Source organism: Phalaenopsis equestris, unplaced genomic scaffold, assembly GCF_001263595.1.
Source record: "Phalaenopsis equestris unplaced genomic scaffold, ASM126359v1 Scaffold000517, whole genome shotgun sequence".
Lineage (NCBI taxonomy): Eukaryota > Viridiplantae > Streptophyta > Magnoliopsida > Asparagales > Orchidaceae > Phalaenopsis > Phalaenopsis equestris.
In genome coordinates this window covers 561,638-576,336 of record NW_018164957.1, presented here as the reverse complement: position 1 = coordinate 576,336, position 14,699 = coordinate 561,638, and the positions used below count along the sequence as shown (strand labels likewise).

General features: G+C 34.9%; 1 protein-coding gene across 1 annotated transcript; it reads right to left on the bottom strand.

The window, feature by feature from the left end:
- Positions 1–193: 193 nt before the first annotated feature.
- On the bottom strand, positions 194–4,266 carry LOC110028636. The gene is made up of 2 exons (XM_020730566.1): positions 3,581–4,266; positions 194–949 (listed from the first exon to the last, which is right to left on the bottom strand). The coding sequence occupies exons 1-2, from the start codon at positions 4,025–4,027 to the stop codon at positions 368–370; spliced, it is 1,029 nt and encodes a 342-aa protein (XP_020586225.1). The 5' UTR covers positions 4,028–4,266; the 3' UTR covers positions 194–367.
- Positions 4,267–14,699: the final 10,433 nt, after the last annotated feature.

Genomic DNA, 14,699 nt, shown 5'->3' with positions numbered 1-14,699 from the left:
CTGAAAGAGTGGTTACTCGGCTTTCTCATGTTGGCAACGATCTAACTTAATGTACACCCAAAGTCATTTAATCATGATACATTTCATATTTATTATAATTGCTTCCATAACTATATAATCGACCATACATATATTAAAAATAGGAAATTTACATACATATAGCACCCAAGCTTTATGCATTTACTATCCCACACCTAAATTTTAATTTTTATATTCAAAGCATCCTCTCTATAAGAAAAAAATATAATTCACATTCTCATACATCTTTTCAAACAGTAGGCGTGAGATAAATAAAGGCATAAGAAATGAGTGCTATGCTTGTAAATCTCGATTTAAAAATTCATCAATAGAGCAACTTTAAATCTTGCTAATCCCCGGCGATTCCAAACCCTAATACTTTCCCTGACCCGGAGCCGTTACGCTTACCCAAGCATCCGAGCCATCGCCGGGAACCATGGCCACCACCAACCCCGCTCCATCCCCTCCCAGCACGATCCGATACGAAACATCCACCGCCACATTCTTCTCCCCGAGGTCCAACTCGCCAGCCCCCATCTCCTCCCACCGCGCCACCTTCCCTCCCCCGCCTCCCTTCACCCAAAACCCCACCTTTAGGTCGCCGGAATGGTCGCTGCGCAGGAAGGTTAGGTTCTCGCCGGATGAAGAAGAAACTCCGGCGAGCTCTCCGGCTGTTAGAGGGAGTTGGAAGAGATGGGTGGCTGTGGGGGGTGCGGCGGCGGGGATGGCGGAGAGGTGGGATGGGAGAGGTGAGGGCTTGAAGTTGGTGATGTAGAAGACTGACTGGTGCAGCGGCGAGGCGGCTGGCGGCGGTGAGGCGGCTATGTGTGCGGGACCATTTGAGGAGGAAGCGGATGAGGAAGAGAGGGTCGGCGAGAAGAAGGCTGCAGCTGATGCCGATGGAGTAGCCGCCGTCTTTGAAGTCCGTCACCTGTAGCCAGATTTCAATGGGTATTTAATTTGCAGAATGTTCAGTAATGCTTTCTATGTGAATTGAAAAAAACGAAGCCGTTTGTTCTGCTCAAAATAGAATGTGATGTAAAATCTTTGTAGTTAAATATTTTTTTTATTTGATTTGCAGTATAATGTAAATAATATATTTAAAAAATATTTTTCTTTTCAGGGACGGTGATGGATGGCCAACAGACGGCTGGAGGCGAACAACCGACTGACGAGCGGCATGTCACGGATAAATAATCCCACATCGGTTAGGTGTAAGGCCAAAAAACAGTATTTAAGTCCTAGACTGCCCACCACCCCTAAATGGTGTTAAATTCTGAATTCTGTCAAAATAAATTAAGTTGTAAACTTCAAATTCATTTATATTATATTATATTTATAATTCTTTATACGAAATACATAATTTTCTTAAAATTTCAGAGAGAGAATTATAATAAATTGCAAACATCTAAATCTCTTTCCTTACCCTGTTTTTCCTAATTGTGCCTTAATGACACTTAAAAGTAGATATTTATAATTAAAGTGTTTTAAAATTGATCTCCTAATTATAGAGAAGACTCAATAATATCCTTACGCAATTTAATAAAATTTTAAAAAAAATTTATTTAATTTTTTAGTAAACTCATTTCATTAAATATATATATATTTATTATCAAATATTTTATTATGTTATATTTTCAAATAATTAAAAAAAGAACCATTTATAAAGAGAAAACTCTAAACTTAACAAAAATGACCTGAATGATAAATTTAATTTAAAATAAAATATATATTCAGTACTGTTTTATTATACAAGAGTTGTCTTAAATATCATTACAAATGTATCATACATCACAAAGAAATTTTTAAAATTAAGAAGAAATAAAAATTATAATTTTTAAAAAATATATATGAAAATAATCCTTTAATTTTTTTTGATTTTATTACTTTTACCAAATAAATTTATTTAGCGGTTCCATCTGTCAAATCCAATCGGCCCGGCACCGCTCATAATAAATTTGAACCCAAAATAATTCAGATGTATATATATATATATATATTTGCAAAATAATAAATGATTTAAAATTTAAGTGAAAAAAGTTTGCACCTATGAATGTTAATATCTAACACATAAATTTCAATTTGCATGTCTTCTTATTTGTGTTTGACAACTTATATTTCATTTTTAAAAGTTGAAAGAGTGATGGCATAAATATAGAGAGTTAAGATTAGATATTATATATGCGAATATATAAGAATTGGGGGTATGCATGTACTCGTTTCAAAAAGTTAATTCTCAACCAAACAAATGAGTCATAACATAAAAATAGAATATTATTAATTGGCATTGTTGACTATTTTAGTAACTTATTAATAGATATCGTGGAGAAGATGATCTGAAAGGGTGGATATGTCGTAGAAATAGTGGGGCAAAAATTGAGTGTGCTATAGAGACAGTGTTACGAAAGGGTGAACGATTTGTGGAGGCGGTAATCCAAAGGATGAACGTTCTATAAAGGCAGTGATTCGAAATGGTGGGCCTGTCGTGGAGGCAGTGAACTTAAGAATGAGTGTCTTTTGGAGTTAATGACCCGGAGAAAACAATGATAAATGAAAAGTCGAAAAAACATTTCAAGCGAAAAAAAAAAAAAATTTCAAGAAATTCTCAGTTTATTGTTATGTCAGATAAATAAGATAAATGAGCAAAATAGTAATTCATTTTATATAATAATATTCTCTATAATTATTGTTAATTAAAGATAATATAATAAAAATATATATTTTTTTAATCATAAGAAAATGCAATTCATATTAATTTAGGAAAATAAAATATACGAGTCGGTCAATTCCCACATTTGGGCATTGCGTAGTGAGGAAGCATCGTCTAACTTAAAAGGCGATTCATATCTAATATTAGAATTTTTATTTTTATTTATATAAAAATATTTTTAAAAAACATTATAAAATATAATCTATATTAACTTACCAAAACAAAATTGAAATCGCAATGTATATATTTTAATTTTATTTAAATACTAAGAATGTATGAATAAATTAAATTAGTATTTATAGATCATGTATTTATTTAATTTAATAGCATCTTATTATAAAATTTTTTCACCTTCATCAGCATTAGCTCAGAAAAGCTCTCAGGCCTGAAACGTCTTATTTGAAATTCAGAGAACTAAATTTAAAATTTTTACTAATGTTTGAAATGTAAAATTAAAAATTTAGGCTGCCCATCCATTATATTTAAAATTTTGATAGATTATGGCGTGATTTTAATCTCAGACTTTATAAAAATATGAAATTTATCTTGAGACTTATTAAATTAAATCTTATAGCGCTCCGTAATGTCAAATTGGAGAAAATATTACATCAAGGCTCTAATATAGTTTGGGTTCGGAGTCTGATGGTGGGACGTCGCCACGTGTCAAATGCAGTGTTAAAAATGATGGATCTCACTTGACACATGACGCCCCACAATTAAACTCTAAATGCATCAGGAGTCTTGGTCTAATATTTTTTAGTCAAATTGGTACTTCTATTAATGACCGCCATCTTTACTGTACATAAAAATTTAAAATATAAAAAGAAAAACTTATGCGAAAAAAATTGAAACCTGAATAAAAAACAGAGCAGACTGATCTGGATTCTCTCTCTCCACATCCCTCCAGAAAACCAGTCCCCACTCTCTGTCCTCCCTATCGCCGGCGTCCAGAACCTCCGCCATCTCCGCCGCCGCCTTCGCGAGAACCAACCTCACACCGGCATCATTGAACCTCACCTCCCACCCGCCGTTCTCCGCCGCGCTACGACGGAGCCTTCCGGCGAGCATCGGCTCCTCCGCCAACGCTTCGCTAAATGTCTCCTTCATCCACGCCCCCACCGCATGGGCCGAGTTATCTTCGCCGGAGGCCGGCCGGAAGTATAGAATTAGCCGGAAATGAGCAGCGAAGGCCGCCAGAGGAAGATCGCCGGCGACGGAGATTTGTCGGGATTTTCCCGGCGGCGTGACCTTCGCCGGAGTTATTGATTGGAAGGCTTCTATGGAAACGGGGGAGGTCATGATGGTGGGCGAAGCAGTGCGGGGAGGGGAGATCGGCAGGCGTGTATTTAAGGATTTGAGGGAGGGACGGGGGGATTATTTGTGGGGAAATATTACGATTTTGCCATTAAGGAGGACTTGAAGCATTTTAATTTACCTTGTTTGGTGTCCATCTTATAGGGAAATTTCAATTGTATTTAAGAATTGAGGGATAACATAGCCCATAGGTGGGGATTACAATTAACTTCTTAAATGTGTCTTTTTGAGCGTGGGCCCTTTGAATTTATTTTATTTTAATAAATTTTATTCATGGTTTAATTACGATCAATTTAATAATTTTACATTGCAAGTTTGATAGAACTCTCAATAGTTGTATTTTTACCCATGTGCATGGTTTAAATCTCTTCCCCCTCTTTATTCATATCATTTACTAATTATTAGTTATATGGGGTCCTCTTCCTAAAGTTTGTCATATATTCTTAATAAAAAATTATTGGGCTAATTGTTGTGTGTTAGCTGTAATGATGCTGAGAGCCAAGTTAGTGATCCGTGTATGATGGAGCGCCACAGCAGCGATCCGTGTATGATGGAGCGCCACATCAGTGATCCGTGGGCATGGACGATGGTTTGCCGTGTCAGCGGTTCGCGGGATGCAGGATCGTACGACAGAATGAGGGAGCGACCCGATTGATGCCAAAGAGTTATGCATCGAGATCCATTAACAAACCAATATTGGACTGTTTTTAATTTTTATCTTTTTTAAAGGCTATTTTGAGTCAATAAGTAGGGTTAAGAGAGAATGATGGAGATGGAGACCTACTTGTGTGATCAATGGAGCAACCAGAAAAGAAGGGTGGAGTTTCTCGGTGTGCTAGCAAAAGATCAATGAGGCTCTCAAAAGAAAAAAAAGGTGAAGTCCTTGCGACTTGCTAGCAGGTGATCAATGGCTCTCCCAAAAGAAAAATGACGGAGTCCTCTGATCTGCTTGCGCGATCTATTGAGCTCTTAGAAGAAAAAAAGGAGTCCCTCGGCCTACTAGCAGGCCATCAACGGAGGCTCCCAGAAGAAAAAAATGTATCCTTCGACTACTATTGTTGTCGTGCTTTAAGGAAGAAATTTTTTTTATTGTTGTGACACTTTTCAAATTAGACTTTTCATGTTGGTATCATGTTTTTTGGAAGAAAATTTTTATGTTGTTGAGATATTGATATATGAAGAGTCTCATCCCCCTTAAAATCTGCAAAAATGTTAGAATATTAAGAAGGTGATGACAATGCCATTTGAAGATTAGTTGACCCTTTCTTCGAGGTCATGGGAGATCAGGCTTATAATGATCAACAATATCCTTGGTGAGCACAAGAAAGATAGCTCATCCATCAGAGTGTGGAAACCTTGTTCGTTTGTCAAGTGAGGATGTTCACTTTTGAAGAAGAGAATATGAAGTTGCAGACTTTCGACGATAAGGAGGATGTCATAGTGGATTGACGCCTTTATTTACGATGTCTTGTTGCAGGTTTTGTACCAGTATGTGTTGGCCTTTATATCCTTTTAGTCGCCTGATGATACATTTGTACATCTTTTATCTATTTGTCTTTCATTTGCTCGATATTGCAAAAAAAAAAATTATTTTATTTTATAAGTCGATTTTGTCTTTCTTTCTGAGCTGCGGTTGCCCCATCTCCTGAGCGATTACAAGATGTTATTGCCCAACTTCTGAGCCGATGTCATTCGACTTCTCGCTGTTGCTAAGATTTTTTAGCCATAGCGTGTCCGCTCGATAATCACAACCAACAGTGGAAGAAGCCAATTGTAATTCATTAAGGTATAAAATTTGTCCTCGGTTGTATAGTCAGAGACTCTGGGCAGAGCGCAGGAAACGTCGGCCCGACCGACTCGGGACTAATTGCCTAGTCTCAGCCCACTTGTCCAATAAAAAATAATATAAACATATAATATTTATATTATATTTATATTAATATAAACTGATAAAAAAATTATTATATATATACACATATTTACACGCACAACTATATATATTCTATTTTTGGGCGGCTGTGTGTATGTATTTTAAGTATATATATATATATATGCTTGTGTGTGTGTGTATGCATACACCAACAAAAAAATTGCAAAATTTCGATATTTTTGGATGTTGAAGTTGAACTCATCCAAAAATAGGGGGCAACTAGATACTATTACACCAAAAATAAATTTTCATCATCTGGCACGAATCTCGTGGCATGACACAGATCTCGAAGTAATTTTTTAGCAAGTTGTTCAAATTTTAATTAGAAGTCATCCATAAATCTGATTTCAGCAAATGTATAGTCAAATTGACGACTAAACAAGATAGACCTAACAACGTCAAAATCAACTCAAAAAAAGCCCAAATCATGTTATTTAACCACTTTTAGAAACTTTCAGTGCATAATTCAAAGGACCAACAGATTTTGAATCTAATAAACTTATGGTCAAATTGAGAGTCTCAACAAGATCAATTCAACAAACCCAGTATCACTCAATTCCAACTTCTTTAAGACACTTAATTACCCACAAAAGAACTGGATGATTGAAGGAATATCTCTAGACAATTCAATCAAAGTGGTGTGGATTTCTTTCTTATTAGTAATATGGACTTTATAAATAGAGCTCTACACACTATTGAGAAGGGACTAGATCCTAAGCTAGAGGAAGGCCAAAGCTCGGAGAAGAGAGAGCCGAAGTCTAGTATTGTATATCAATGATTCGAGGAAAACTTCCAGCTCTTGCAACCGCTGGCTACCGTTTGCAGCCATCTTCCTCTCCTTACAAAGAAATACAATGTAAAGCGATAACAGAAGTTGCGCAATCACGTTGCAAACTACGAAGCATGCATCATCTTGAACATCAGGCCGCCCCTGAAGGTGGTGTACTAAAGCTCCTGCAATTACTCCCCACTGCGATCACTCCCTAACATAAGACAAAGAGTTCTTCTACGCACGAAAGTTGTACCTCAAGAAATTGAGTAACTTGTTTCTGTTGTGGGACAAGAGACTGGGTAAAGCCTCGTGGTTTATTCCCTTTACATAAAAACTTATTGTTTCTCTATTGGTTTTCTACTTTTTTCATAGTGTTTGTTTGATTTTTGTACAATGCAAAGACAATAATTCATTACTCTAACACCACAAATGTTCTAGCACCCATCAAAACTATATATTATCCATGCATTACCTTATTAATACTCGTAATCATTCTAACATTTTGCCTCCTTTATTTCAAATAGAGGATCATATCCCAAAAAGGATATTGAAGAAAATATTGAAACAAGTAGAAGCTATTATTAATCAAACAATGCATCTTTTATTTCTCTCTATAATTTTGTTAGTATCGTCGGGTTGAATCCAATAATTTTTTAAGTTATGAGAATTGTTCCATTCAGATTTCGTTTGAGAAGACGATACACCTCCTTTGCGTTACCATGAACTTCGACACGTATAGAAAAGTTTTAGTTTGATGAAACAATCTCTGTTGGACTTCTCTCAAAATTATCTCACAAGAACCGAAACTTTACTCTAAAATCCATTTTAGAATAGAGGCCACCTTCTTTGTTTCCGCTGAAGTGACTCGAAGGAACCAAATAGGAAAGCTCATTCCTTAAGATTTTAAATATTTAAAAAGCGCTTCCCCGGCCAGAAACTTCAAATAATACTTGTTAGCACCACATGTGCCGGCCATAGTTGCACGTCAAATTCATGCTTAAATTAGAAACCTCGATACATGGTTCAAATATCAATGAATTGATTCCAACCCCACAAGCTAACCGGCTTCCATTCCTGCATTGCAGGAGCTTCGTAATTTCTATCCATTTGAATTATCATCGCATTGTAACTTGGGGGTCACTGTTTTTAAGATATGTTTTCATGCGTGCAAACAATCTATCTGTCATTATTTTTTACATGGGGATTTTATATACATACCACCTAATTCCTATATATTTACATAAATATATATATATATAACACGCGAATGTTATTTTTTATATTTATACCTCTCAAATCATTCATATCACATGAAAACAAGCTGGTATATAAGCTTTTAAAAAGTGAAAATATTTTTTTCATGCATAGATAAGGCGACATATATGTAAAACTTGAAGTTCATATGTTAGATATGTAAATACGTAAGCGTGGGCAAAGCTACAACTAGAGGTGTAAACGAGCTGAATATGAGAAAGCCCACACTTAGCTCGTGTCGGCTAGCTAAAAAATATTATTGTTTGTGTTCGGTTCGTTTATATTTTGAACACCAAGAGTGTGTTCGTGTTCAATTCTTTTGTTTAGCGAGCCGAACACAAACTGTTCACGAACAAAGAGACATTTTGACAACCCTAATCATGCGGTAGTTTTTTTAAATTATTTAAATATAATTTAATATATTTTTATTATATTTTTTAATTAATAATTTTAATTGATCATAAATCTTCGTAGCCTTGTAGTCAATTAATTTTTTTTTTAAAAAAAATTAAAATTTCACTTGAATGTACTTTAATAATTTTTATTCTATTTTCTTAATTAATTCTTTTAATTGATTATAAATGCCAATTAAATTATATATATATATATATAATTGATGAGTGGTATTTAGAGCTCAAATGAGCCGTACTTAACGATTAAATCTTTGTTCGTGCTCGACTTGTTTATATATCGAGCACAAAAATAGTGTGTGTTCGGTTCGTTAACTTAGTGAATGAATCAAATAAGAGATTCTTAACGGGCTGAACACGAGCTGTTCGTGAACAACGAACCGTTTTGACAGTCGTAACTACAACTTGGGAATTGCAGGTTGTGCCCAATATACATATTCTCCAGCTTCCGAATTGCGAGTTATAGCCATAATTGAATGCTATAGTAGCATCAATTGGTCGTAGAGATCGTAGTTGATGACTGCATAACATCAATTGACCATATAAGCCATTGTTGAAAGCTGTAATAACGTTAGTTAACCACAGAGGTTGTAGTTAGTATATGAAGCACTTCTCCCAAGAAGAATGTAGTTATAATTTTCTGAACACTGCATTTATCTTTACACGATGTAAAGGAAAACACGGGTCGTAGGAACATCTGTTGTATTATGGCTATGACAGTCGTAGGCAGTGTTCGCTGATGGCTAGTGGTTGGCGGCGGCTGGTGGCGATGGCCCGTGATGGTCATTGATGGTTCGCGACTACAAAGATTGAATTTTATCACCAAGTCTTCAATACATCACAACTATATTTGGGATAAGTTTTATACAAGCAAGGGTCTTTAGCGCTACGAAAACTGAAGGCTATCATCCAGTCCTTGATACTGTGTTATACATAACGATCATATTTAGGATATGATATTAACAAGTAGGGGATGATGATGGCTTTAGAGGCCAAACATTATCGTTCAGTTTCAATATGATACATTTTTTTGCATCTTATTTAGGACATGTCAGTGCAAGCATAGTTCATTGACGACGACAAGCAAGGGAGGCTGCCGGTGATCTGCAACTATGAAGATCATAAGTTATGGCCAAATCTTCTGACCAAAACAACACTTGAATTTCACTGCTCCTCCCACTCTCAAGTGAAGAGAGAGAGTTTATTTATAGCCTTTAGGGTAGGAGTATTTTAATCTTTTGACAAATAACTCCCACCGCCTGATCAAACATTTCATATTGATCCCAATTAATTATAGAGGGATTTTTAATGATTCCAGGGCTTTAATGACTTCAAAATTAAACGATCTTAGACTCGTTGCATTTTCACATCAAGACGCTTAATTTGAGTATTAGTATGTCAAATTTTGAGTTTATGTGGTCATTCAATTGTTTATCCAAAACCTCTAAAAGTGTTTTAATGACTTGTTGTGATTCAAATTGTACTAATTTTGCATTGGATTTGACTTATCGAGATTATCAGTTTGATTATAAATTTGCTGAGAACGGGGCTTTGGGTGACTTTGAATTTGAATATAAAATATTTATTATTAAAAAAATTCATCAAAATTTATGCAAGATGATAAAAATTTGTTTATGGCGCATTAGATCTGATTTTAAATCAAAAATTATAAAATCAATGAAAAAGTTGAGTTAAACTTCAAATTTTAAAAGCATACATATTTTTTATAAAAGGAATGTGGAAACTATTGAAAAATTCCGGCATTAGCTTGAAGTTTAAGAACATGATTAAAGTATAAAAAGAAATCTTCATTTTATTTAAAATAAATATTTTTTAATAATCATATTAAATTTTTGTAGTAACATAAATACTAAAGTTAACTATTATAAAATTGACAGTAAAATATCAAAATATTAAGATGCTTATTGTTTCCGCACAATAAAATAAAATATATATATAAAGTGTGTTTTCCATGACATGTTGGCAGGACAATCTTTTTAAAGGTTGCAAGTCCCCTCAAGTTCTGTGTTCAAATCCCCTGGTGGCACATTGTCACCTTAAACCAGTTGATACTCGAACTACTTGCACACCGAGTCACCCATATATCTACTGGGCGTTGAGCCCATAGGGTGGGGAAATATTTACATACGGAATACGCACGCAGCTCTGCGTGTGTACTCCAATTACCTCTGCAATCCCCCAATAATAACTTATGAATAATAGTGAAATAAAGCCCACAAAGCTTATTGGGGTTATATGTTATTGAAATTAACACCACAATAACCTACCAATAACCCCGAAATGGTGGCTATTGATGGGTTATTACGCACGCAAAGTTGTGTGCGTGTTCCGTATGAAAATATTTTCCCGAGTTGGGAACCTCACGCCTCAACACATTCTTTATATATATATATATATAAGAGCAATTAATTAGTATATTTTAACATAAACTTTTTTAGTTTTTAACTTTTACAAATTATATTAATTATCAATTAATAATTGGTTTAATTCTCTTTAAACTAGTAAAATATGAAGGTAGCTTTCCCTTATTTGTCAATACCTAAACACATAAAATTGCCTAACAAAGCCGCCATTTTTGAAGATCATCGCCACCTGTCCATAATACTCAACCATTCATTAGCAGCTTTCGTCAAAACCATCCCAAGTTTCTCGCTGGAAATAAGAAATTATTCGGAGAATTACATACATACCAGCCAAAACTTTCCTATTTACAAGTCGACCACCATATAATTCATCTGTTTTTCAAATTCTCACTCAAATATCAAAATTCATGATAGAACCCCAGCCCATAGTCGTCATTTTTATCAAATTCTCAATAGTTTGATCGTGACACACATGAATAGATAAGTTCAGTAATTCAAAAAATAATAATAATAACATAGGTGATTAATTCTCTGAACGCCAGAATGACCAAGCATGCCCTATGCCCCGAAAGAACTCGTCCAAACGTGAATTCTCCCGGACAATGTTGAATCCTCAGGAACCCTGGCTTCATGCCCCCAAATACGTGCCGTGAAGTCTCAAATGGATGTCTTGAGAATGAACAGTAAAATATTCTTAGTCATTCAGGTGGAAACTCTACACGCTTAAATCGAACATGAGATTTGAGTGTATTACTATATATCAAACAAGCACTATACAACAAGTGTGACTACACGTTGAAAGAGAAGTTAGATGGTAATAAGCGCTATGAGGCAAGAATTATTGTGAATGAGTTCCAACATAAGAAAGGAGTGTATTACATATTATTTTTCTCTAATGGTGAATATGACAACCATCAGAGTTGTGTTGAGTCTGGTAGCAGAGAAAAGTCTACATCTAGAGTAGATAGATGAAAAAAATTTATTATATAGAGATATAGAGGAGGAATTACATATGGTGCAACCAAAGGGTTACAAGCTTCCAAGAAAAGAATGTTTGGTTTACAGGTTGAAGAAAAGCCTCTATGGCTTGAAGTAAGCCCTAAGAGAGTGGTATAAGAGGTTTGACAGGTTCATGTCAAACAATGGGAACATGAAGTGCTAGACAAGCCGTTGTTGCTTGTTATATCTTGCTCCTTTTATATATGGATGACATGCTGATTGCACAAGCATATATGTAAAAATCAAAGACTAAAAGAAACAATTATCAAGTGAGTTTGTGATTATGAATTTAGGTCCAACCAAAAAATTTCTCGGGATGAGAATCATCAAGGACATAAATACAAGTTCATTAAAGTTGTTTCAGACATGATATGCTGAGAAAGTCTTACAGATGTTCAAAATGAGTATGATAAAGTTAGTTTGCACCTCTTTAAAAGTCACTTCAAACTATCTAAGGAGCTATAGTCCAAATCTGAAGTTGAGGAAACACAAATGAGAGAACTTCATATACTTCAACAGCTAGAAGTCTGGTGTATGCTATGATTTGTACCAGATAAAATTTCTCATATGCACTGGGATGGTCGACAGGTACATGGGAAATACATGCAAGTATCATCAGAAGGCGGTGAAACAGATTCTTAGATATTTGATGGGAATAATCAGCAGGTCACTTTGCTATGAAAATGCAAGGAACAGTCTATATAAATTTGTAGATTCAGATTTGACAGGAGATTTATAAGATAAAAGAGCATAACAAGGTATATCTTCACTTTGGGAAACACTTGGTGAGTTGGGTCTTCAAGCTACAGAAGATTATTACACTTTCAACTATGGTGGCTAAAAACATTGTTATCGTTGAGACTAGCTAGGACATGATTTGATTATAGAGCTTTATGGTAGAATTGGGCAGGGAGCTGGGGTTTGAAAAGCTTCATAGTGATAGTAAGAACACAATTCATCTTCATAAGAATGTTATTTTTTATGCCAGGATAAAGCACATTTAACTGGGGTATTATTTATGTGCTCTCCTAGAAGATGAGCTGTTATTCTTGGAGAAGATACACACAACTCAGAATCCTACAAACATATTGATAAAGTTGGTGACTATCGAGAAACTGGAGTTATGTTTGGCTGCAGTTGAAGTCCATGAAGCTTGAGACCGGGGTGAGCCACTCCACGATATATGACTATGAAGATGATACATAATGAGATACATATCTAAATATAGCTTTTGGGTGCTTTCAGTCTCCAAGTGAGAGATTGTTGAGGTGTGGAGCTTGAAAGAGCACCCACAGCCGCAAAGAAGCTGAACAAGAAACATATTTATTTCCAGTGCAGTGCACCCGCTTGGATGTTGTGTCCTCACCTATGCACACCTACACCCACATGAGAACTCCCATTGTGAGGCCTACAGTGTCCCCCGCGTCTTCTATTGGCACTTATACGCTCAGTTACAGAGGAGGGTGCGACATTCTAGCACCAGATAGTAGTGTCGGGGCACAATGTGCAGTCACTTTCTCGTTTCAATTTAAATTCTTTATTCTAGCGACAGAGCTGTAGACTCACATGTGCAATTCTTTCGACAAATGTTCATGAAGGAGAGAAGTGTAAACCAGGAGGATTTCAATGTATTTTTCTCTTGTGAGATCGAAGGGTTTTGAGCAAAGTCCTGTTTGGTCCAACAATCATAGAGAGGAGATCCAAATGAGTATTATGTAAATTTATAAATTTCATATTGAAAATTTGTTGGTGTGGTTTCGTAGCTTTTCCTTGTTCTCGGTTTTTTCACATTAAATCTTGGTTTGTTTTTCTAGATCATCTTTATTGTGCTATCGTCTACTATTTTCGTCCGATTTTTTTGAATCAGTGCACTCATATTCCTCGGTGTAGTTTTAATATTAAATTGATCGAAGCCCTAATAGAAGTATAACATTTCCGCCCAACATCTAACATCTCACTTTCATTATTTCATGTGGCATGCTTTACAATCAATTTCTTAATAGCACATACACTATATCATTATAATTAGAGAAATAAACTTTTTCATGTGTAAATTATGTTACTAAAGTGTTATAAATATCAAAATTAAAATTTATGCATTAAATAAATAGATATATAAGTTGTATGTAAATTTTCTTTTTCTTTTTTTATTTTCCATTCATTCAAACTTATATTAAATCAACTTTATAAATTTTGTAATAACGCAAGCTACCATTCACTCTTCATTTTCACTTATGATTATTGAAAAAAATGATAAAAATTCTTTAGAACATCATATTGATGCTATAAAAAGTGAGAAAATAAATTTATATGCCAAGCAAAAATACAATCCGACTGAAATTTTCAAAGAATTAATGTCTTTTTTAAATACTACTTAAAAATTAACCCAACAACGTGTCCAAGACGTAACGATCAATAAATGAAGCAGGCCAAACCCACCTACTCGTGTGTTCGAACCAAACCCTTCTGCTTAAGCAGTCAAAATAAGCCCACTTGTTACATTTGTCAAAGTGGTGCACGGTCTGACTAGAGAAGGGCAAACCGGCCGCCGTAGAAAATCATCATTACATAAGAGTGCATATGTCCATCTTTATTTATGAAGTCACCTGACAATCACATCGTCAATTTAATATTATCATTAAAATTTCATAGATCTTAAAATTCTTTTTTGTTTTACTTATAGTGGATTATTTTTAAGGAAAAGAGGTCTGAAAAAAAATAGCTACAACTGCTGAATAACGATAATTTATTTGAATACTTGTTGCTTTTAAATAAAGAACCTAACTCTCATCAATTTGTCATATTGCCCCAATCGCTAATATTGTTGTAGGTGCCGTCATTTATTAATTGTGAACAGTTTATGTGGCCAGATTTAATCGAATAGAACTATATATATATATATATATAC